Source organism: Rana temporaria, chromosome 5, assembly GCF_905171775.1.
Source record: "Rana temporaria chromosome 5, aRanTem1.1, whole genome shotgun sequence".
NCBI lineage: Eukaryota > Metazoa > Chordata > Amphibia > Anura > Ranidae > Rana > Rana temporaria.
Genome location: NC_053493.1, coordinates 391814691 through 391840060, shown reverse-complemented (window position 1 = coordinate 391840060; position 25370 = coordinate 391814691). Strand labels below are relative to the sequence as shown.

Genomic DNA, 25370 nt, shown 5'->3' with positions numbered 1-25370 from the left:
TCCCACCAGTCCCCGTCATCAAAGTACAATCCTCTGCAATGTACACCAAACCATTTCAACCAGTCCCCGTCATCAAAGTACAATCCTCCGCAATGTACACCAAACCATTCCCACCAGTCCCCGTCATCAAAGTACAATCCTCCGCAATGTACACCAAACCATTCCCACCAGTCCCCGTCATCAAAGTACAATCCTCTGCAATGTACACCAAACCATTCCCACCAGTCCCCGTCATCAAAGTACAATCCTCTGTAATGTACACCAACCCATTCCCACCAGTCCCCGTCATCAAAGTACAATCCTCCGCAATGTACACCAAACCATTCCCACCAGTCCCCGTCATCAAAGTACAATCCTCTGCAATGTACACCAAACCATTCCCACCAGTCCCCGTCATCAAAGTACAATCCTCCTCAATGTACACCAAACCATTCCCACCAGTCCCCGTCATCAAAGTACAATCCTCTGCAATGTACACCAAACCATTTCAACCAGTCCCAGTCATCAAAGTACAATCCTCTGCAATGTACACCAAACCATTTCAACCAGTCCCAGTCATCAAAGTACAATCCTCTGCAATGTACACCCAACCATTCCCACCAGTCCCCGTCATCAAAACACAATTCCTTCCAAATGTACACCAAACCATTCCCACCAGTCCCCGGCATCAAAGTACAATCCTCTGCAATGTACACCAAACCATTCCCACCAGTCCCCGTCATCAAAGTACAATCCTCCGCAATGTACACCAAACCATTCCCACCAGTCCCCGTCATCAAAGTACAATCCTCCGCAATGTACACCAAACCATTCCCACCAGTCCCCGTCATCAAAGTACAATCCTCCGCAATGTACACCAAACCATTCCCCATCATCAAAGTACAACCCTCCGCAATGTACACCAAACCATTCCCACCAGTCCCCATCATCAAAGTACAATCCTCCGCAATGTACACCAAACCATTCCCACCAGTCCCCGGCATCAAAGTACAATCCTCCGCAATGTACACCAAACCATTCCCACCAGTCCCCGGCATCAAAGTACAATCCTCTGCAATGTACACCAAACCATTCCCACCAGTCCCCATCAAAGTACAATCCTCTGCAATGTACACCAAACCATTCCCACCAGTCCCCATCAAAGTACAATCCTCTGCAATGTACACCAAACCATTCCCACCAGTCCCCATCAAAGTACAATCCTCTGCAATGTACACCAAACCATTCCCACCAGTCCCCATCAAAGTACAATCCTCTGCAATGTACACCAAACCCTTCCCACCAGTCCCCGTCATCAAAGTACAATCCTCCGCAATGTACACCAAACCATTCCCACCAGTCCCCGTCATCAAAGTACAATCCTCCGCAATGTACACCAAACCAGTCCCCGTCATCAAAGTACAATCCTCCGCAATGTACACCAAACCATTCCCCGTCATCAAAGTACAATCCTCCGCAATGTACACCTAACCATTCCCACCAGTCCCCGTCATCAAAGTACAATCCTCCGCAATGTACACCAAACCATTCCCACCAGTCCCCGTCATCAAAGTACAATCCTCCGCAATGTACACCAAACCATTCCCACCAGTCCCCGTCATCAAACTACAATCCTCCGCAATGTACACCAAACCATTCCCACCAGTCCCCGTCATCAAAGTACAATCCTCCGCAATGTACACCAAACCATTCCCACCAGTCCCCGTCATCAAAGTACAATCCTCCGCAATGTACACCAAACCATTCCCACCAGTCCCCGTCATCAAAGTACAATCCTCCGCAATGTACACCAAACCATTCCCACCAGTCCCCGTCATCAAAGTACAATCCTCTGCAATGTACACCAAACCATTCCCACCAGTCCCCGTCATCAAAGTACAATCCTCCGCAATGTACACCAAACCATTCCCACCAGTCCCCGTCATCAAAGTACAATCCTCCGCAATGTACACCAAACCATTCCCACCAGTCCCCATCAAAGTACAATCCTCTGCAATGTACACCAAACCATTCCCACCAGTCCCCGTCATCAAAGTACAATCCTCTGCAATGTACACCAAACCATTTCAACCAGTCCCCGTCATCAAAGTACAATCCTCTGCAATGTACACCCAACCATTCCCACCAGTCCCCGTCATCAAAACACAATTCCTTCCAAATGTACACCAAACCATTCCCACCAGTCCCCGGCATCAAAGTACAATCCTCTGCAATGTACACCAAACCATTCCCACCAGTCCCCGTCATCAAAGTACAATCCTCCGCAATGTACACCAAACCATTCCCACCAGTCCCCGTCATCAAAGTACAATCCTCCGCAATGTACACCAAACCATTCCCCATCATCAAAGTACAACCCTCCGCAATGTACACCAAACCATTCCCACCAGTCCCCATCATCAAAGTACAATCCTCCGCAATGTACACCAAACCATTCCCACCAGTCCCCGGCATCAAAGTACAATCCTCCGCAATGTACACCAAACCATTCCCACCAGTCCCCGGCATCAAAGTACAATCCTCTGCAATGTACACCAAACCATTCCCACCAGTCCCCATCAAAGTACAATCCTCTGCAATGTACACCAAACCATTCCCACCAGTCCCCATCAAAGTACAATCCTCTGCAATGTACACCAAACCATTCCCACCAGTCCCCATCAAAGTACAATCCTCTGCAATGTACACCAAACCCTTCCCACCAGTCCCCGTCATCAAAGTACAATCCTCCGCAATGTACACCAAACCATTCCCACCAGTCCCCGTCATCAAAGTACAATCCTCCGCAATGTACACCAAACCATTCCCACCAGTCCCCGTCATCAAAGTACAACCCTCTGCAATGTACACCAAACCATTCCCACCAGTCCCCGGCATCAAAGTACAATCCTCCGCAATGTACACCAAACCATTCCCACCAGTCCCCGTCATCAAAGTACAATCCTCCGCAATGTACACCAAACCATTCCCCGTCATCAAAGTACAATCCTCCGCAATGTACACCTAACCATTCCCACCAGTCCCCGTCATCAAAGTACAATCCTCCGCAATGTACACCAAACCATTCCCACCAGTCCCCGTCATCAAAGTACAATCCTCCGCAATGTACACCAAACCATTCCCACCAGTCCCCGTCATCAAAGTACAATCCTCCGCAATGTACACCAAACCATTCCCACCAGTCCCCGTCATCAAAGTACAATCCTCCGCAATGTACACCAAACCATTCCCACCAGTCCCCGTCATCAAAGTACAATCCTCTGCAATGTACACCAAACCATTCCCACCAGTCCCCGTCATCAAAGTACAATCCTCCGCAATGTACACCAAACCATTCCCACCAGTCCCCGTCATCAAAGTACAATCCTCCGCAATGTACACCAAACCATTCCCACCAGTCCCCATCAAAGTACAATCCTCTGCAATGTACACCAAACCATTCCCACCAGTCCCCGTCATCAAAGTACAATCCTCCACAATGTACACCAAACCATTCCCACCAGTCCCCGTCATCAAAGTACAATCCTCTGCAATCACACAGCCATAGACTCCTAAAAGTGAACATGTAAAAGTAGAATTCCAGGATCAACTGAAAGCAGAGTTTCACCCAAAAGAGGAACGTCTGCATTAAAGCGGAGTTCCACCTAAAAATGGAACTTCCGCTTAATCCACCTCTCCCCCCTCCTGACATGCCACATTTGGCATGTAATTTTTTTTGGGGGGGGTACCTACTTTTGACAGGTACCCAACTCCCACTTCCTGCTCTCGTCGCCTAAGCGACTCCTCCTCTCTCCCACTAGACGACTCCTCCAACTCCCCTCTCCCTCTAGGCGACTCCTCCTCATTCTCCTCTCTCCCACTAGGCGACTTCTCCTCTCTCCCACTAGGCAACTCCTCCTCCTCTCTCCCCCTAGGCGACGACTCCTCCTCTCTCCCTCTAGGCGACGACTCCTCCTCTCTCCCTCTAGGCGACGACTCCTCCTCTCTCCCTCTAGGCGACGACTCCTCCTCTCTCCCTCTAGGCGACGACTCCTCCTCTTCTCTCCCTCTAGGCGACGACTCCTCCTCCTCCTCTCTCCCGCTAGGCGACGACTCCTCCTCCTCTCTCCCTCTAGGCGACGACTCCTCCTCCTCCTCTCTCCCTCTAGGCGACGACTCCTCCTCCTCCTCTCTCCCTCTAGGCGACGACTCCTCCTCCTCCTCCTCTCTCCCTCTAGGCGACGACTCCTCCTCCTCCTCCTCTCTCCCTCTAGGCGACGACTCCTCCTCCTCCTCCTCCTCTCTCCCTCTAGGCGACGACTCCTCCTCTCTCCCTCTAGGCGACTCCTCCCCCTCATTCCCACTAGGCGACTCCTCCCCCTCATTCCCACTAGGCGACTCCTCCCCCTCATTCCCACTAGGCGACTCCTCCCCCTCATTCCCACTAGGCGACTCCTCCCCCTCATTCCCACTAGGCGACTCCTCCCCCTCATTCCCACTAGGCGACTCCTCCCCCTCATTCCCACTAGGCGACTCCTCCTCCTCTCTCCCTTTAGGGGACTCCTCCTCCTCATTCCCACTAGGCGACTCCTCCTACTCTCTCCCATTAGGCGACTACTCCTCCTCCTCCTCTCTCCCACTAGGCGACTTCTCCTCCTCCTCCCTCCCACTAGGCAACTCCTCCTCCTCTCTCCCACTAGGCAACTCCTCCTCCTCTCTCCCACTAGGCAACTCCTCCTCCTCCTCTCTCCCACTAGGCAACTCCTCCGCCTCTCTCCCACTAGGCAACTCCTCCTCCTCTCTCCCACTAGGCAACACTTAGCCTTTAAGTCCCATTAGCCACTTCAGCCCCGGAGGATTTGGCTGCCCAATGACCGAGCCATTATTTTTTGCGATTCGGCACTCCATCGCTTTAACTGACAATTGCGCGGTCGTGCGACATGGCTCTCAAACAAAACTGACGTCCTTTTTTTCCCCTACAAATAGAGCTTTCTTTTGGTGGTATTTGATCACCTCTGTGGTTTTTATTTTTTGTGCTAAAAATAAAAATAGAGCGACAATTTTGATAAAAAAGCTATATTTTTTACATTTTGCTATAATAAATATCCCCTAAAAAAAGATATAAAAAAAACTTTTCTTCTCAGTTTAGACCGATATGTATTCTTCTACATATTTTTGGTAAAAAACAAAAAAAAAATCACAATAAACGTATATTGGTTTGCGCAAAAGTTATAGCATCTACAAAATAGGGGAAAGTTTTAAGGCATGTTATTAATATTTTTTTTTTTTATTATTAACAATGGCGGCGATCTGCGATTTTTATCATGACTGCGACATTATGGCAGACACTTTTGATGCTATTTTGGGACCAATGTCATTTATACAGCGATGAATGCTATAAAAATGCACTGATTACTGTGTAAATGACACTGGCAGGGAAGGGGTTAACCACTAGGGAGCGAGGAAGGGGTTAAGTGTTTCCTAGGGAGTGATTCTAAGGCTGCTTTCACATTGAGGCGTGCAGCCGCGCTATTTGTAGCGCGGCTATACCGTCGTATTTACCGTGATATTCGGGCGCTAGCGGTGAGGTTTTAACCCCCGCTAGCGGCCGAAAAAGGGTTAATACCGCGCTTTCCCATTGATTTCAATAGGAAGGCCTTCGGGCTTTCACATTGAACACTACAGGGCAGGTTTTTTCATGCGGTATAGCAGCGCTATTTTTAGCGCTGTACCGCATGAAAAACGCCTCAATGTAAAAGGGGCCTAACTGTGGAGGGGAGGGGCATGGCTTACTGCGACATTACACTGATCACTACTCCCAATGACAGGGAGCATTAGATCAGTGTCCTGTCACTAGGCAGAACAGGCAAATGCCTTGTTTACATAGGCACCCCCCGTGCTGCCGCTCCATGACACGATAGGGGGACACCGGCGGACATCAAGTCCATGGGTCCTGCGGGCACGGTCACGGAGCTTGCAGCGGGGGTGTGCGCACGCCCACACGGCTGGCTTTTCTGCCGACGTATAAATGCGTGAAGTGGTTGGCAAGGGGTTAACCGGTAAAAGTGAGGGCTTCCTGTGGGGGTTCACAAGCACCGGGGGGGGAGGGGGGGTAATCTTCACATCTATCCTTGTGTAGATGGATTTTCAGACCCTGCAAAGCAGCAATATTACCCACTAAAGCGCCGCGCCGCTCAATGCATTATTTATACACTCCTCTCAAATTCTCGCAGTGCTGAACAATTTACAAGCGCAGAAAACAAATCCTAGGTGTCAGCTACTACCTAGAAGGAGAAAAAGAAATTACAGATGGTGGCTAAAGCCTCGTATACAGGAGAAGGGTGCAGAGGTACATCCAGTGTGATTGTTGGGGGAGGGGAGGTGTTCCCCCTGACCTTCCATCCCTCATCAGAGAACTGGGCACCAATGAAAATTAACCACTTAAGCCCCGGACCAATATGCTGCTAAATGCCCAAAGGCGTTTTTACAATTTGGCACTGCGCTGCTTTAACAGACAATTGCGTGGTCGTGCGACGTGGCTCCCAAACAAAATTGACGTCCTTTTTTCCCCACAAATAGAGCTTTCTTTTGGTGGTATTTGATCACCTCATCATCCAAATAGAGCGACAATTTTGAAAAAAATGCAATATTTCTTACTTTTTGCTATAATAAATATCCCCCAAAAACATATATAAAAAAAAATGTTTCCTCAGTTTAGGGCAATACGTATTCTTCTACATATTTTTGGTAAAAAAAAAAATCGCAATAAGCGTTTATCGGTTGGTTTGTGCAAAATTTATAGCGTTTACAAAATAGGGGATAGTTTTATTGCATTTTTATCATTTTTTTTACTACTAATGGCGGCGATCATCGATTTTTTTCGTGACTGCGACATTATGGCGGACACTTCGGACAATTTTGACACATTTTTGGGACCATTGTCATTTTCACAGCAAAAAATGCATTTAAATTGCATTGTTTATTGTGAAAATGACAGTTGCAGTTTGGGAGTTAACCACTGGGGGCGCTGTAGGAGTTAGGGTTCACCTAGTGTGTGTTTACAACTGTAGGGGGGTGTGGCTGTAGGACTGACGTCATCGATCGAGTCTCCCTATAAAAGGGATCACTCGATCGATGCGCCGCCACAGTGAAGCACGGGGAAGCCGTGTTTACATACGGCTCTCCCCGTTCTTCAGCTCCGGGGAGCGATCGCGACGGAGCGGCTATAAACGAATAGCCGCGCCGTCGTCCCGGATCGCTCCCCGAGGGAACCCGCCCGCCGCATGTAGAGGGGGGGTCCCGATTGGACCCCCGACCCACGTCTAGGCAGGAACGTACAGGTACGTTGATGTGCCTGTCCGTGCCATTCTGCCGACGTATGTCTACATGAGGCGGTCGGGAAGTGGTTAAACCCGCGCATGCTCAGAAGCAAGTTATGACGCAAGCTTGAATGGAACAGAGTGCCGTCGTATGTGTTGTACGTAACCGCGCTTTGCTAGAGCATTTTGAAAAAACGATGGTGTGTAGGCAATGTCGTTTTTTACCATGAGAAAAAACGACTTTTTTTACAAGACAAAAAACGACCATGTGTACGCGGCATTAGATGTGATGGCTGCATTCTTTTTCTCTTTTTTTGTCTTTCTTTCTTCTGTTTTTATCTGGTGATCTGGCAAGTAAGTCTGTTTTTCACAGCACAAACTCTCTAGTAGAATGTGTCAGTTCACATGGATGAGATCAACCAGTAAACACTGGCAGGGGTGCTTACAACAGGGTTTGACAAATTTGCTTGGAATCTAGGAGCCAGCTAAAAAAGTTAAGAGCCCGAAATATGCGTGAGCAGCGACCGCATATGTAAACGGTGTTCAAACCACACATGTGAGGTATCGCCACGATCGTTAGAGCGAGAGCAATAATTCTAGCCCTAGACCTCCTCTGTAACTCAAAACATGCAACCTGTAGATTTTTTTAAACGTCGCCTATGAAGATTTTAAAGGGTAAAAGTTTGTCGGCATTCCACGAGCGGACGCAATTTTGAAATGTGACATGTTCGGTATAAATTTACTCGGCGTAACAGTATCTTTCACAATAGAAAAAAAAAATTGGGCTAACTTTACTGCTGTCTTATTTTTTAATAATAAAAAGTGTATTTTTTCCCAAAAAAGTGCGCTAGTAAGACCGCTGCGCAAATACGGCGTGACAGAAAGTATTTCAACGACTGCTATTTTATTCTCTAGGGTGTTAGAATAAAAAATACATATGTTTGGGGGTTCTAATTAGAGGGAAGGAGACAACAGGGACCTGGGTGATGGATGTGATGACGGCAGTCACGGGTGATGGAGTAGAGGACAATCACATGTGATCGGGGAGGTGATGACAGGAGATGGAGGGGTGACAGATGTTGTAAGTGGGGACACAAGTTGGGAATGGGGACAGATGTTAGGAGGAGGGGATTGGTTGATGGGGACTGGTGATAGATGCGGGGACACCGATTGGGGTAGGGAATTGGTGATAGGGATATAGGATGGAGGAGACATATGTTAGGGGGAGGAAATTGGTGATGGGTGTGGGGACACGGGGAGGGGACTGGGTGACAGGGATGGGATTGGGTGATGGAGGTGGGGACACAGGTTGGGGGAGTGGACTGGGTGATGGGGGTGGGGACACGGGTTGGGGGAGGGGACTGGGTGACAGGGATGGGATTGGGTGATGGAGGTGGGGACACAGGTTGGGGGAGTGGACTGGGTGATGGGGGTGGGGACACAGGTTGGGGGAGGGGACTGTGTGATGGGGGTGGGGACACAGGTTGGGGAGGGGACTGTGTGATGGGGGTGGGGACACAGGTTGGGGAGGGGACTGTGTGATGGGGGTGGGGACAGAGCGTGGGGGAGGAAACTGGGTGAGGGGGACATAGGTTGGGGGAGGGGACTGGGTGATGGGGACAGAGCTTGGGGAGGGGGCTGGGTGATGGGGGGAGAAGACAGAGCATGGATGAGGGGGCTGGGTGGGGACAGAGCTTGGGGGAGGGGGCTGGGTGATGGGGTGGGGACACACAGGTTGGGGGAGGGGACAGAGCTTGGGGGGGGGGGACAGAGGTGGGGGAAGGGAATGGGGGTGGGGACACAGGTTGGGGGAGGGGACAGAGGTGGAGGAGGGGAATGAGGGTGGGGACACAGGTTGGGGGAGGGGACAGGGTGATGGGGGTGGGAACAGAAATCAGAGGTGATAACAGGTGATGGAGTGATGACATTTGATGGAGGTTGGGGACAGGTGATGGGGGTGGGGCCAGACACAGAATGGGGGTGGGGATCAGATGATGGGGTGGGGATGGAGCTTGGGGGAGGGGACTGGGTGATGGGGAGGGGACACACAGGTTGGGGGAGGGGACAGAGCTTGGAGGGGGGACAGAGGTGGAGGAGGGGAATGGGGGTGGGGACACAGGTTGGGGGAGGGGACTGGGTAATGGGGGTGGGGACAGAGCTTGGGGGAGGGGACTGGGTGATGGGGGGAGAAGACAGAGCATGGATGAGGGGGCTGGGTGGGGACAGAGCTTGGGGGAGGGGACTGGGTGTTGGGGGTTGGGACACACAGGTTGGGGGAGGGGACAGAGCTTGGAGGGGGGGCAGGGGAGGGGACAGAGCTTGGAGGGGGGGCAGGGGAGGGGAATGGGGGTGGGGACACAGGTTGGGGGAGGGGACTGGGTGATAGGGGTGGGGACAGAGCTTGGGGGAGGGGACTGGGTGATAGGGGTGGGAACAGAAATCAGAGGCGATAACAGGTGATGGAGTGATGACATTTGATGGAGGTTGGGGACAGGTGATGGGGGTGGGGTGAGGTGGTGGGGCCAGACACAGAATGGGGGTGGGGATCAGATGGTGGGGTTATGTGATGGGGTGGGTCTAGTCTCAGGTGATAGGGGTGAGAACAGCGCATGGGGGAGGGGCCTGTGTGATAGGGGTGGGGTTAGAGCTTGGGGGTGGGGATAGAAAGCAGAGGTGATAACAGGTGATGGAGTGACGACACTTAGTGGAGGTTGGGGGTGGGGCCAGACACAGAATGGGGGTGGGGATCAGATGATGGGGTGGGGTTATGTGATGGGGTGGGTCTAGTCTCAGGTGATAGGGGTGAGAACAGACCATGGGGGAGGGGCCTGTGTGATAGGGGTGGGGTTAGAGCTTGGGGGGTGGGGATAGAAAGCAGAGGTGATAACAGGTGATGGAGTGACGACACTTGGTGGAGGTTGGGGACAGATAATGGGGGTGGGGCCAGACACGGGGTGGGGGTGGGAGCAGATGATGGGGGTGTGGTGATATGATGGGGGTGTGGCTAGTCTCAGGTGATGGGGGAGGGGACAGTAGCTCCTTACCTGTCTGACGTTGGCCGGTAGTTTGGCCCAGGGGTAGTTGTGTCGGATGTGGAACTCCACGTCAATATTCATGGTGTCCGATGTGACCCCCGGCCGGTCGGCCTGCACATACCGTGTCACCGCCTCATGTCCCCGGACCCCGACGCCCCCTCCTGTCTCTCCCGAACTTGGCCTCAGTGATAAACTACTTCCTCATTGGCTGGTGTAGTCTGACCGAGTTCTTTACGTCACTTCCCGTCAGACGAAGCTTCGGAGAAGAAAGTCTGTCCGCCAGAGGCCGAACCTCCCCGGACACCTTGTCTCCTTTCCTGTGGGCGGCCATCTTGTTGTAGACCGCAGAGTAACAGGACCGTCCAGCTGGAGAGAGTTCTCTATCACTACATGTTAGGACAAGGAATACAGGAGTGACAACATTCATATAGGAATTCCAGGAATACCATAGTGGTTGTCACTATTTCTGCATGAAAATAAAGAGGTTTGATTGCTCTTCAGCCTTTAGGCTTCATTAAACACACTCCATAGTATACATTCATGGAGCACATGAAGATGTGGGTCACACTTGCCGTGACGTTCATTGTAAATGGCCCCCAAATGCGGCCAGCAGACGTGTACTCACACATGTCAGAACACGCGGTTATATACCACAGGTGTGGGAGATTCTTTGGTGTGTTTGTGGTGGTGAACTCCCTCCAATGAATAATCCGCACTCCTGGCTGCAGTCACATCTGTGCGTTGTTGTGTGACGGCACTTTCCTGCGCACTTTCTGTGCGTGTTTATGAATGAGCCGCCCTGTACGACCAACGTACCAAAGAAGCTCCCGAAACCTTTTTTGGGCATTGAGTTTCGTACACGTTTTTTAACCTCGTGATTTAATGCGCGCAAAAAAAAACTTGTATCTGCTGGCCTCATTTGGGGTACCGGTAACAACGAATGGCACCACAAGTGTTTTCTACATGTTCTGCAAATGCGTGGTTTTGAGCGCATTTACAGAATGCTTAAAGTGGTACTAAGGGCCGCTTCACACCACAAAAACGCACTCCAGATCCATTCCTGATGCGTTTCTGCATACGTGTGTAGCACTACCCCGCAGGAGCTGCTGAGTATTTTTGGGTGGCACGTTGCCTCTATTCTCGCTGTCCAGGGTAATAAAAGAGAGTCTGAGAAATTCCAATGTCCACACAATACGCTTCTTTTTCTGTGGTTTATTGTAGAACTTGATAGGAAAAAGAAGTGTAGCGCTCACCCCCGAAGGAGCCATTGATGATAGATTGGGATGGCGTGTTACCTCTGTGAGCGTCTAGGGGTAGATGATGATGAGAGCAGCAATGATGGAATGTCCAAACAGCAGGTGTCTTTTCTTGTGCTTTATTTTACCCAACACGGTAAACAGTAAACTTGAGGGAGATAGTAGAGGTGTGAAGAAGGAGAAGTAGCAGATTCAGGCTCAACAGTACGGAAACAGTCCTGCTTCCAACGACACTTTACTTTCGTCGCCACTCCAGCCGGAATGGGTATAGTGAACCCGAACAGGCCTCTCACACCGACCTGGCAGCCAGGGTATCACTCGGCACTTTGAGAGGAACAGGTCTCTGCCACAGACCTGGCCTCAGAACTTAGGTTATGGAGACTGTTCTCCTCAGTGAACTTCTTCTTGCCTAGATCTTTCTCAGGTAGTTACAATTGGGTTAACGACTGACAGGTGGCCAACATCCACCCCCTCAGTGTCCGGTTACCTCGATCCCCGGTGGATTGTCTAGGCCCTGTTGGACCGCCAGCCTCTCATTGGCGCTCCTCAGACAGACTCCCCACCGAACAGCTATCTCGCTTGGGATCTCCTCAGAGTTGGGGCCCAGTCGATTACTGGAGCCCCGCCACAGCTTTAAATGTTCCGGGCCAACATGGTCCCGGAACCAGGAACACCGTGTGGCACGTGCACCCCGGCCTGGTAGGCCATCTCGCCGGGGAGCCGTGATGTGTGGTCACTCTGAAGGTGGGTGCCACACCAGGAACAAGACCCCGCCTAATGGCGTCTGCTCCAGAAGTACCTTCCCCCAGCATGCCCCGCGAGGGAAAACCCCTCCTGATTGGCTGCTGGCAAGTTAAAGGGGTGGAAGGGTAGGTAGGTAGGTTCAGGTGTATAGTTTCAAATAGTAAACACTCCTGCTTCCAGCATACACAGTTCTTTTCGTCGCCACTCTAGCCAGAGTGGGTATTGCTCACCTGGATAGGTTGACGCTGGTCTAGCAGTCGGAATGGCGCACAGAGTAAAGTACAGTCTCTGCCACAGACCTTCTGCCACAGACACTTTCGGTCCAGAATCCCCTGCCACAGGATTCAGCACCCGGATCTCTCCAGCTTAACTTAGATAGAACTTTGAATCTGACAGGCGACTATCATCAAGCCTCTCAGTGCACAGTGCATCCTTCGATGAAGTTTCCAGGCCTTCTCCCAAGATACCAGCCTCTTGCATGGTCCTCTCCTGGATAGGTCCTCCCCTGGCTCCCTTCATCAAGTGGCTTCCTCCCTCCAGGACGGACAGCACAGGATCACCTTAGCAAATGTAGGTCCCAATCTGACTACTGGACCTACCAGGAGAAGTCTCCACTCTGGACCAGCATGGTCCCGAAGTCAGGATTCAGAACACGCACCCCAGGCCAGGCGGGCCAAGAGGCATGTGGAACGACGACCCGCCAATGGCGTCTGTCTCTTAAGTACCCATCCCCAACATGCTCAGCGGGACGATACCTCCCCTGATTCGCTGCCGAGGGGAACACCCAATACACCCTGACCTTACTGCTGCCACCCTTGGCCTGGGGTGGTAACAACACCCCCAAGTGAACAATGGTGGATACTCCCAGCACAGCCATGGCTGAAACAAAGGCTAAATTGCCCACAATTACACTTGACTGAGCCAATCAATGACTCAGGCCCCCTCTAAATTTACAGCAACAGGAGCAGGGCGCTACACATGTTTATAATGCATTCTGGTGCGATTTTGATGCATTTCCGAATGAATTTCAGGTGCTTTTTTTCTCCTTTTTTTCCTTTTTTTTTCCCTTCACTATACTAGGGTCCAGTGCGTTTTACTGCATTCCAGTACAGTCCAGTGCAGGAAAAATGCAGCATGTTCTACTTTTTTTTTCTGGAACTGAAAAGTCCTGGAACTGACTGCACCAGTGTGAAAGTGGTTGTAAACCCCCCCCAAAAAAAAAAACCTGCAAGACAAAGGCATAATGAGCTAGTATAACTAGCATACTATCTCATTATTAATTACTTACCTTAGATCAAAGCCATCCTCGTCTCCCTCTCTGGCCGCAGACATCTCTCCGGTAGGTTACTTCCGGGTATAGCCGCTCCGGCGCTTTGATTGGCATACATGCTTGAGCCGGCATTAGCCATTCACAAAACCGGCATTCTCAGTGTGTCCTCGCGCCGTTGTCTATGGCGCGCATGCGCCTTAGACATCAATGCATTATTTTTGGTAAATATTACCTGTAGGAGAGGAATGTGGAGGGTATGAGAGCGAGCAGTATGTACAGGAGAGGAGTGTGGAAGGTATAATACTGAGCAGTATGTACATGAGATGAGTGTGGAGGGTAAGACAGTGAGCAGTATGTACAGAAGAAGAGTGGGGAGGATATGACAGTGGGCAGTATGTACAGGAGAGACGTGTGGAGGGTATGACAATGGGCCCTATGTATAGAAGAGAAGTGTAGAGGGTATGACAGTGGGCACTATGTATAGGAGAGAAGTTTGGAGGGTATGACAGTGAACAGTATGTACAGGAGAGGAGTGTGTAGGGTATGACAGCGGGCACTATGTATAGGAGAGTAGTGTGGAGGGTATGACAGTGAGCAGTATGTACAGGAGAGAAGTGTGGAGAGTATGTACAGGTGATTATGGGGCCCCCGGGCAAAAGATTATGGGGCCATACAGTATGAACACACACACATATAGTATACATACACACAGTATACACACACAGTACACATACACACAGAATACACATACATACACTGAAAAGGTACTGAAGAGGCGGGGCAGCTATAATCTTGGGATTTAAAAAAAAAACAAAGATTTTTACATACTGTCCCTGGTTTTACTGAGGCTGGCATCCCTGATGGGGCCCCCTAGTAGCATGGGGCCCTCGGGGCAGTGCTTGAGTGCCCGAATGGTCAGTCCGCCCCTGGCATTAAATATACATTTTATCCCTTTCATGCCTAAGCCTATTTCTGACATTTGGTGTTTACAAGTTAAAATCCATATTTTTGGCTAAAAAATTACTTAGAACCCCCAAACATTATATATATATTTTTTTTAGCAGAGAATCTAGAGAATAAAATGGCGATTTTTGAAATATTTTATGTCACACAGTATTTGTGCGGCGGTGTTTTAAACACAACTTTTTGGGAAAAATTTAGTTTCATGAATCTAAAAAAAATGAAAAAGTACAATTAGCCCAATTTTTTTGCATAGTGTGAAAGATGATGTTACGCCGAGTAAATAGATACCAAGGTTGTCACGCTTTATAATTGCACGCACTCCTGGAATTGCGACAAACTACGGTACCTAAAAATCTCCATAGGCGGCGCTTTAAACTTTTTTTACGGTTACCATGTTAGAGTTACAGAGTAGGTCTAGTGCTAGAATTATTGCTCTCGCTCTGGCGATCGTGGCGATACCTCACATGTGTGATTTGAACACCGTTTTCATATGCGAGCGCGACTTCCGTATGCGTTTTCTTTGTTGCGCAAGCTCGCGGGGAGAGGGGCGCTTTAAACATTTTTTTTTTTTGTTTTCTTATTTATTTTTTATTTTTTTATAATATTAAATTGTGTTTTTTTTAAATTTTGATCACTTTTATTGCTGTCACAAGGAATGTAAACATCCCTTGTGACAGTAATGGGCCGTACAGACGACCGAACATGTCTGCTGAAACTGGTCCGCGGGCCAGTTTCAGCAGACATGTTCGGTCGTGTGTAGGCCCGAGCGGACAGGATTCCAGCATACATTTGCCCGCCGGGCCTTTTTCCAGCGGGCAAATATTTCTGGACTTGTTTTAAAACAGCCCGCTGGAATCCTGTCCGCTCGGACATGTTCGGTCGTCTGTACAGACCTACCGTACATGTCCGAGCGCCCGCCATCCCTCACATGCGTCGAATGACTTCGACGCATGCGTGGAAGCATTGAACTGGCAGGGCCGGCCACGTCGTCGCGGCGACGGCGCGGCCACTCCCCGCGTATTGTTTATGCGCGGATTTCTGTATGATGGTGAGTACAGCCACCATACAGAAATCCCCCGGCGGACCGGTTTCATCGTACATGTTTGGTCATCTGTACACGGCCTAATAGGTGGTGACAGGTACTCTTTATGAAGGGATCGGGGGTCTAAAAGACCCCCGAGCCCTCCTTTGCATTTCAAAGTATTCAGATCGCCCAAAACTGCGATTCTGAATACTGTGTACTTTTTTTAAATCCAGCGCCATTGGCAGCCGAGAAACCCGGAAGTGACGTCATTACGTCGCTTCCGTGTTTTCAATGCGGATACTGAATCAAAGCCGCTTACGGCTTTGTTTCAGAGCACGCCTGGACTATGGAGGCGCCGGATGGAGGATCGGGTCTCCTGGTGGGACGGGAGGCCCGGTCAGAGCGGCGAGAGGCGGCGGGAGGGGGGGATGTCCCCTCCCGCTCCTCCGGCATAACAACCGAGCGGCTTTTAGCCGCATCGGTTGTTATGTCTGGATAGCCGATCGCCGGTATATCGGTACCGGTATAACCCCCGAAAGCCGAGGACGCATATATGCGTTCCGTCGGCGTGAAAGGGTTATTATCTTTACTAAATACAATACATAACGTAAATACACACATAAGGTGTTCTGCCTGGTTCAGCAGTAATTACCAACCACCTGTAAGTTAATGACACTCATTCATACATTCCTGTAACTTTCACCTTCTCTGATAACAGATGATTTTTTCTCCTGATTAATGTCCCTTTGACTCCAGTAAAAATAAAGATAAGACTTGATGTATACCAGAAGAAAGAAAGCTTTTATGAATGCTGAGTTTGTCAAAGTTCAGCCATCTTTTCTTCCTTTTGGACTTTCAGCATGGGAAGGAAGAGTGAGCTCCGATATGACTTGCACCTCATGGCCAAGACAAGAAGCCACATGGGGCTTGAGATGGCACCACATACCAGAGATTTACACTCGTCCTGCTCACCGTGTTTCCATCCACTACATTGACAAATATTGTTAATTACATTTTAACATCATTTTAACCACTTGCTTACTAGTGTTGCTCACGAATATTCGCATTGCGAATATTCGTTACGAATATGGCATATTCGAATATTCGCGAATAACTCGAATTTCGCGGCCAAAATTCGCTATTCCGAATATTCGTATTTTTTCAAATTTATTTTTAAAACAGATCACATCCTATCGACGTCTAAAAGCATTTCTGGTATGATTAGAGACCCTGGGCCGAGTAGCTAAGCTGAGGCGATCCTTTTATGTTGCCGAATATTCGCAATCGCGAATATTCGATTTCCGAATATTCGCGAATACTTTCTCCGCTCTTCTTTTGCATCAGAGCCAATCAGAGTTCTCCTACCACAGTTGTCACAATTTCGCAATCAATTTCGCATTCGCATTAGCGAAATTTCGATAAAATATCACGAATATTCGCGAATACTTTCTCCGCCCTTCTTTTGCATCAGAGCCAATCAGAGTTCTCCTACCACAGTTGTCAAAATTTCGCAATCAATTTCGCATTCGCATTAGCGAAATTTCGCAAAAAAATGTTTTGGATAAAATATCACGAATATTCGATTTTAGCGAATATTTCACGAATATTCGTCAATATATTCGTGATATATCGCGAAATCGAATATGGCGTATTCCGCTCAACACTATTGCTTACTGGGCACTTAAACCCCCCTCCTGCCCAGACCAATTTTCAGCTTTCAGCGCTCTCACTCTTTGAATGACAATTGCGTTTGTCATACAACATTGTACCCAAATGTTTTTCCCCACATAAAGAGCTTTCTTTTGGTGGTATTTGATCACCTCTGCAGGTTTTATTTTTTGTTAAAAAAAAAAAAAAAAAAAAGAATAAAAAAAATAAAATACAAAACCGTTTAATATTTTGTTATAACATTTTGCAAACTGGTAATTTTTCTCCTTCATTGATGTACGGTGATGAGGATGCACTGATGGACACCGATAGGCTGCACAGATGGGCACTGATAAGGCGGCACTGGTAGGCACTGATAGGCGGCACTGGTGGGCACTGAGAGGTGATACTGAGAGGTGGCACTGATGGGTGGAACTGAAGGGCATTGATAGGTGGCACTGGTGGGCACTGAGAATTGGCACTAATAGGTGGCACTGATAGCTGGCAGTGATGGGCACTGGTAGGTGGCAGTGATGGGCACTGATGGGTGGCAGTGATGGGCACTGATCAGCACTGGTAGGTGAGACTGACAGGCGCACTGCTAGGTGGCACTGATGAGGCACTGACTAGTCACTGACTGGCACCACTGGTGGGCATTGATAGGTGGCAGTGATGGGCACTGACAGGTGGCACTGTATTGCGCTGGTGGTCACTGTGGCCTGCACTGGCAGGCGGTACTGGCGGGCACTAATGAGGCTGATGTGCCTCTTCCACTGGGGACCGATCTCCCTTACACAGGAGCAGGTGTTCGGCTTTGTTTACATCACGTGATCAGCTGTCATTGGCTGACAGCTGATCACATGGTAAGGGGCCAGGACGGGCCCCTTACCCGGACTTGTGATCACCGGAGTCTCAGTGACCCAGTGATCGCCGCGCACGCCCTGCAGGGAACGTGCGTTGCGCGTGCAAAGGGTAGGACGTCTAATGGCGGCCTCCCGGCATTTGGGGTCGGCGCTGTGTCCATCATTCGGCTATAGTGCAGACCCCTAGTGGTTAATTTTAATTTAATTATGACTTATGTAGCACCACCCTTTACTAGGGCCGCAGTTCTTTAAAGTCCACGGGTTCTATTCCCACTAGTGCAACAGCCAGGCAAAAAGCAACTTCAAACTTCTGAATTCAGGAAACACAATTGAGATGGGTTGCCTTTATTTCACAAATAAATTAAATAGGGTTTAGGGAGCTGTGGGATACTCCACACTAATAACAGGAACAATGGGGACACTCTTCCTTATAGTAGCTCTGCAAAAGGGTCCTTGTAACAGAGGGACAAGTGGACAGCCCTGGGCTCCTTTAGCAATGTCCTAGGCCAGACAAGACTTATACATTGTGCGATAGGGGTAACAGAAGGAAGTCACTGAAATCCTTCTTCTTAAAGCGGTAGTTCACCCACAATCCCATGATGTTACCATCGAGACAGGCATTGTAGCGCGAGCTACAGTATGCCTGTCCCGATTTTTTTAACCCCGTACTCACCTCGTAGTCGTCCATCGTAGATTCCGGCTCCCGCGGGGAATGGGCGTGCCTATGGAGAGGGAGGATGATTGACGGCCGGCCCTGGCACGTCACTCTCCCCGAAGACAGCCGGAGTAGGTCTCGGCTCTTCACGGCGCGTGCGCACAGGCTATGCGCACGCGTCGTGAAGACCAAGCCTATTTCGGCTATTTCCGGAGAAGCGTGACGCGCCAGAGCCGGCCGTCAATCATCCTCCGTCTCCAGAGGCACGCCCATTCCCCGGTATCTTCGATGGACGACTACAAGGTGAGTATGGGGGGAAAAAATTCGGGACAGGCATACTGTAGCTCGCGCTACAGTGCCTGATTTAAAGGTAAAAGAAAAAATTTTTTTTTTTTTTACTGTCGATAGGGTGAACCCCCGCTTTAAGGTCAGTACTCACAGTGTCCTCTCAAGCTCTGAATTTCCTTCAGATCCCAGCAGGCAGAATTCTCTATGAACCCCCAAGGCAGGTCTTTAGCAGCACTCCTCCTCAGTCTCAGTGTAACGTCTCACGAACAATTTTGCACTAAATACAATTGTGCTTCTTTCCCAGTTAACTCTCATCCGTTACTTCCTTCCCAAACCTTCTTCCTGAAGAGTCTCTCACTCGAAGTTCAACTATAGTTACTTACTTCTTTCTAATTAGCTGTGACTTCCTGTTAAGCTGCTGGGCGGCCTATTTAAGCTCCTAGCACTAACCAGAAAGTGTTCCTTTATTTTGGCTGACACAACGCCTCTGTCGGTGGGTATCCAGACGCACCTGCTCTGAACTTCAGCTTCCTGACCTGGACCAGGAGTCTCCACTGCCTGCTTCACCAGCCTTACCCGTCTGGACCCTTGGAGCCTGACCTTATGCCTGCATCATTCACTTCAGTATCGCAAGTACCCTGATGTTGTTATGCATTTCTATCCTGTGAACTGCCCTGCCTGCTAATTATGCACGCTAACTGTACCAGGAATTGCTGCAGCCATAGTCCCTCTATGTTTGGTACTTCTAATAAGGATCCTGCCATGATTTCTACATTTTAAGTCACCAATAGTGTTGAGCGGAATACGCCATATTTGATTTCGGGATAAATCACGAATATATAGCCGAATATTCGTGAAATATTCGCTAAAATCGAATATTCGTGATATTTTATAAAAAAAAAAAAAAATTTGCGAAATTTCGCGAATGCGAATGCGAAATTGATTGCGAAATTTTGACAACTGTGGTAGGAGAACTCTGATTGGCTCTGATGCAAAAGAAGGGCGGAGAAAGTATTCGCGAATATTCGGAAATCGAATATTGGTGATATTTTATCGAAATTTCGCTAATGCGAATGCGAAATTGATTGGGAGATTTTGACAACTCTGATTGGCTCTGATGCAAAAGAAGGGCGGAGAAAGTATTCTCGAATATTCGGAAATCGAATATTGGTGATATTTTATCGAAATTTCGCTAATGCGAATGCGAAATTGATTGCGAGATTTTGACAACTGTGGTAGGAGAACTCTGATTGGCTCTGATGCAAAAGAAGGGCAAAGAAAGTATTTGCGAATATTCGGAAATCGAATATTCGCGATTGCGAATATTCGGCAACATAAAAGGATCGCCTCAGCTTAGCTACTCGGCCCAGGGTCTCTAATCATACCAGCAATGCTTTTAGACGTCGATAAAAAATACGAATATTCGGAATAGCGAATATTGGCCGCGAAATTCGAGTTATTTGCGAATATTCGAATATGCCATATTCATAACGAATATTCGAAATGCTAGTCACCAACACTAGTCACCAAGTTTAAATGGAAGTCTTTCATGCCTAAGTAACTCCTTCTCAAATGTTATTGTGTGCACATATACTACCTATTACTTTGAGGACTTTGCCGTTAAGGTTATTTACATGCCACGCATGCTCGGCTACTTCTGCATTTTTTTTTTTTGTGTATTTTGTGCGTGTACTCGAGAGAGGAGCCAGACTGCAGGAGTTGGGAGTAGGCAGAGGCAATCTGCCACCTTTCTCCTTTAGCAATGTCCTAGGCGAGACAAGACAATGGCGGGTGTGTGAGGGGGTCCTCCCACACAGCCCGCCCTACCTGCTCCGCTTTGAAGCCCAACGGGGCAGAGGGACTCCCTATAAGGGAGTGAGAGGATCTAGCCTGCTCAACCAGCCCCGTTAGTCCTTCGCCTCTCTTTTTAGAGACCGCGTGGTAAAAGTGCGTGCATGTTAACCCAATTTCGAGTGCGTGTAAGTGTGGTGTTTTTTGTGGGAGGGGGTGGGCGTATTAAGCGCAGGCTTACCTCGCATAGCACACCCACCGGGAGCCAGGCTGAGACCACCAAACTCAATTCACATGTAGCCGAGACCGGGATCCGAACCCCTAGCTGCAGAGGTGAATGGCCTGTCAGCACAGTGCCAATCGCGTTGAGCCACCGCAGCTCCCTGGCTACTTCTGCATTTAACTAGTATCAGTTCTACCTGGACTTTATACTTATTTGTTTGAGTTTTCACTGGCGCCTATGAAGGAATATGCGCCATGTTTCTTGACTGAAACTGTGATGGTAGGATTACAAACTCTCTGCACACAAGAGAGTGAAACCTGGGTCCGAAACTGAGTAGTCTCCGCAGTTGAGATGCTAACTCTCAAATAATATCCGGCGTAACGTTACACCCAGACAGAGTTTGTGGCTGAGCAGGCCCTCTCAGCACGGCTGAGAACCCAATGAACTAGCTCTGGAGGACCAGAAAGACAAGCACTCCTCCTAGCTGGGAATTTCTCCTCCAGGGAAAGAAGAATATTGGCTTCTAGAGATTATGGCCTGGATTCTCGTACCCCGGCGCATAGTTATGCCGGCGTAGCGTATCGAATATACACTACGCTGACGTAGCGCAGAGCGGCGAGCACAGTATTCACAAAGCACTTGCTCCCAACGTTGCGCCAGCGTAACATAAATTCTTCGGCGTAAGGCGGCCTAATTTAAAGTAGGTGGAAGTGGGCGTGATCCATTTAAATGAAGTGTGACCCCATGCAAATGATGGGCTGAACGAAAGGCACATGCCCCGTCCCGTGGACGCATGCTCAGAATCACGCCGGAAATACTCCCTAAGATACGTCGAATCACTGCCTACGACGTGAACGTAACCTACGCCCAGCCCTATTTACGTACTACTACGTAAACGACGTAAAATACGACGGCTGTTCCCTGGTCCATACCTTAACATGACTTACACCTGCTTTATGAGGCTTAAAGCGGTTGTAAACCGCATAAACTTTTTTTTTTTTTTTCCAAACCTGCAAGGCAAAAGGCATAATCAGCTAGTATGCACCGCATACTAGCCGATTATGAAATACTTACCTCGGAACGAGGTGAACACCACTTACCTGGTCCACGCCCAGCAGGATGTCATCTTGCTCCGGCGTGTCTTCTGGGTATCGCCGCTCCAGCGCTGTGATTGGCTGGAGCGGTGATGACGTCACTCCCGCGCGTGCGCGCGGGAGATTTAGAATCGGCAGGGTCCGGCGGATGCTGGTCCTTTCGCCGTGGATTCCCCCCTGCGCATGCGCCGCCCGCATTGCAAGGGGAGTATCTCCTAAACCGTACAGGTTTAGTAGATATTCTTTATACCTACAGGTAAGCCTTGTTATAGGCTTACCTGTAGGAAAAAAAGGAAAAAATGGGTTTACAACTACTTTAACTTTACGCGGGACGTAAGCCTTACGTAAACTATATATTAATGCGCTGGGCGCAAGTACGTTCGTGAATCAGCGTATCTCAATCACTTGCATATTCGAATCGTAAATCAATGGGAGCGCCCCTTGCGGCCAGCGTAAATATGCGCCCACGATACGACGGCGTAGGAAACTTACGTCGGTCGTAGGAAGCCTATTATCAGGCGTATCTAGTTCTATGGGCACGGCGCATAGATACGACGGCGCACATTGACACTTACGCGGCGTATCTGTAGATATGTCGGCGTAAGTGCTACGAGAATCCGGGCCTATGTATGCACTCCCCAACCACCATCACACTTGTCCAGGGATTGTCTGAGGCTTCATAAATATTGGGGCTGCCTATTTGACTCTCCCATCCCCTATATTCTGGAAATTTTCAGAAAACAGGGGGAAGCAGTGAAACCTGCAGCCTGCAGAATCCAGAGCAGCCCAAAGCAATCGCAAACCTTCTCTGCTGAATACAGGGGAGCCAAAAAGAGAAGGGAGCTACACGTATATCCTCCTCAAGTCTAGGTGTGTTATATTGTATGTGGTCTATATGCTCAGTCACTGCAAAACATAGTAGTAATGTAATGTTGGGCATCTGGAACCATAGCACACAACAGGGGGCCAAGCATCCTACCCACCCAGAAGATTGTCATATGATAAAGATACTCTCTTAAAGAGAGCGATGATCCAAGGTGAGGGGCATGGGACAGGTAAATATTCTTTACAGGATTCTTTTTGTAATGCCCAGTACACGTTTTTCTCGGCAGGAAAAAAAACAAGATTCCTCTCAAGCCTGCCTTGCATACACACGTTCAGGCCAAATACCGCCCGTCCAAAGTGTGGTGACGTACACCACGTACGACGGGACTATACAGGGGAAGTTCCATTTAAACGGCGCCACCCTTTGATTCGCGCTTTTCAGCCTTGTGCTTTTCAGTCCGTTACAGTGTGACGAATGTGCTATCTCCATTCCTGACATTAGTTTTACCAGAACGAGCGCTCCCGTCTCATACTTGATTCTGAGCATGCACGTTTTTTCCCCCCTCGAAAAGCATACACACGACCGGTTTTCCTGACAGGAAAAAGTCAGTCGGAAAAAAGAAAACATGTTGGCCCAGATCCACAAAGAACTTACGCTGGCGTATCGATTTATACGCCGCGTAAGTTCTAAGATGCCCCGTCGTATCTTTGTTTTGTATCCACAAAACAAGATACGACTGAATGTGGGCTCGATCCGACTGACATACATCTTAGTACGCCGTCGGATCTTAGGTGCATATTTACGCTGGCCGCTAGGTGACGCTTCCGTTGATTTCCACGTAAAGTATGCAAATTAGCTAGATACGTCGATCCACAAACGCACGTCCGCCCGGTGTATTTTTTTACGTCGTTTACATAAGGCTTTTTTTGGCGTAACGTTACCCCTGCTCTATGAGGCGTACGCAATGTTAAGTATGGACGTCGGGCCAGCGTCGAATTTTCCCGTCGTTTACGTCGTTTGCGTTCACGTCGAAAGCATTGACTATTTGCAACGTGATTTTGAGCATGCGCACTGGGATACCCCCACGGACGGCGCATGCGCAGTTAAAAAAAACATCATTTACGTGGGGGAAAGTTGAGTTAACATAAAACACGCCCACATCTTAGTCATTTGAAATCCGCGCATTTGAAATCCCACACATTTACACTACGCCGCTGTAACTTACAGCGCAATTTCTTTGTGGATACAGAAAATACGCTGTAAGTTACGGCGGCGTAGTGTATCTGAGATACGCTACGCCGGCCTTATATATGTGCCGAGGTACGTGGATCTGGCCCCTTCTCTTTTTTTTCCCCGCAGTTTTCCCGACAGGAAAACTACGATGGAGCATACACACAGCTGGGATTCCCGGCCAAAAGCTCTCATGGCAGTTTTCCTGCTGGGAAAACCGATCCTGTGTATGAGACATAAGGCTGGATGTTTTTAACTACTTGCCGGCCTGCCGCCGTCATTCTACGGCGGCAGGTTGGCTCTCCTGCGCGAGAGCCCGTAGCTCTACGTCGGCTCTCTCGCAGGGAACTAGGGGCGCGATCGCCGCCGGGCACACGCGATCGCTCGTTACAGAGCGGGGAGCTGTGTGTGTAAACACACAGCTCCCGGTCCTGTCAGGGGGGGAAATGCTAATCCTCTGTTCATACAATGTATGAACAGAAGATCAGTGATCACCCCCCCCCCCCCCACAGTAAGAACACACCCAGGGACATACTTTACCCCTTGTTAACCCCTTCACTGCCAGTGGCATTTTTATAGTAATCCAATGCATTTTTATAGCACTGATCGCTATAAATATGCCAATGGTCCCAAAAATGTGTCAAAAGTGTCCGAAGTGTCCGCCATAATGTCGCAGTACCGAAAAAAATCGCTGATCGCCGCCATTACTAGTAAAAAAAAATATTAATAAAAATGCCATAAAAATACCCCCTATTTTGTAAACGCTATAACTTTTGCGCAAACCAATCAATAAACGTTTATTGTGATTTTTTTTACAAAAAATATGTAGAAGAATACGTATCGGCCTAAACTGAGGAAAAAATAATTTTTTTATATATTTTTGGGGGATATTTATTACAGCAAAAAGTAAAAAATATAAATTTTCTTCAAAATTGTCGCTCTATTTTTGTTTATAGCGCAAAAAATAAAAACCGCAGAGGTGATCAAATACCACCAAAAGAAAGCTCTATTTGTGGGAAAAAAAGGACGCCAATTTTGTTTGGGAGCCATGTCGCACGACCGCGCAATTGTCAGTTAAAACGACGCAGTGCCGAATCGCAAAAAGTACTCTGGTCTTTGACCAGCAATATGGTCCGGGGGTTAAGTGGTTAATGGAGCCTGTG

At 48.9% G+C, this 25370-nt stretch overlaps 1 protein-coding gene across 1 annotated transcript in view; it reads right to left on the bottom strand.

The window, feature by feature from the left end:
- Positions 1-10552, bottom strand: part of FAM91A1 (family with sequence similarity 91 member A1) — a 121744-nt gene extending 111192 nt beyond the window's left edge. The window contains exon 1 of the mRNA XM_040354932.1: positions 10343-10552. Within this exon, the coding sequence (XP_040210866.1) occupies positions 10343-10414 (72 nt within the window). The 5' untranslated portion in view covers positions 10415-10552. The remainder of the gene's footprint in view (positions 1-10342) is intronic.
- Between the last annotated feature and the right edge of the window lie 14818 nt (positions 10553-25370).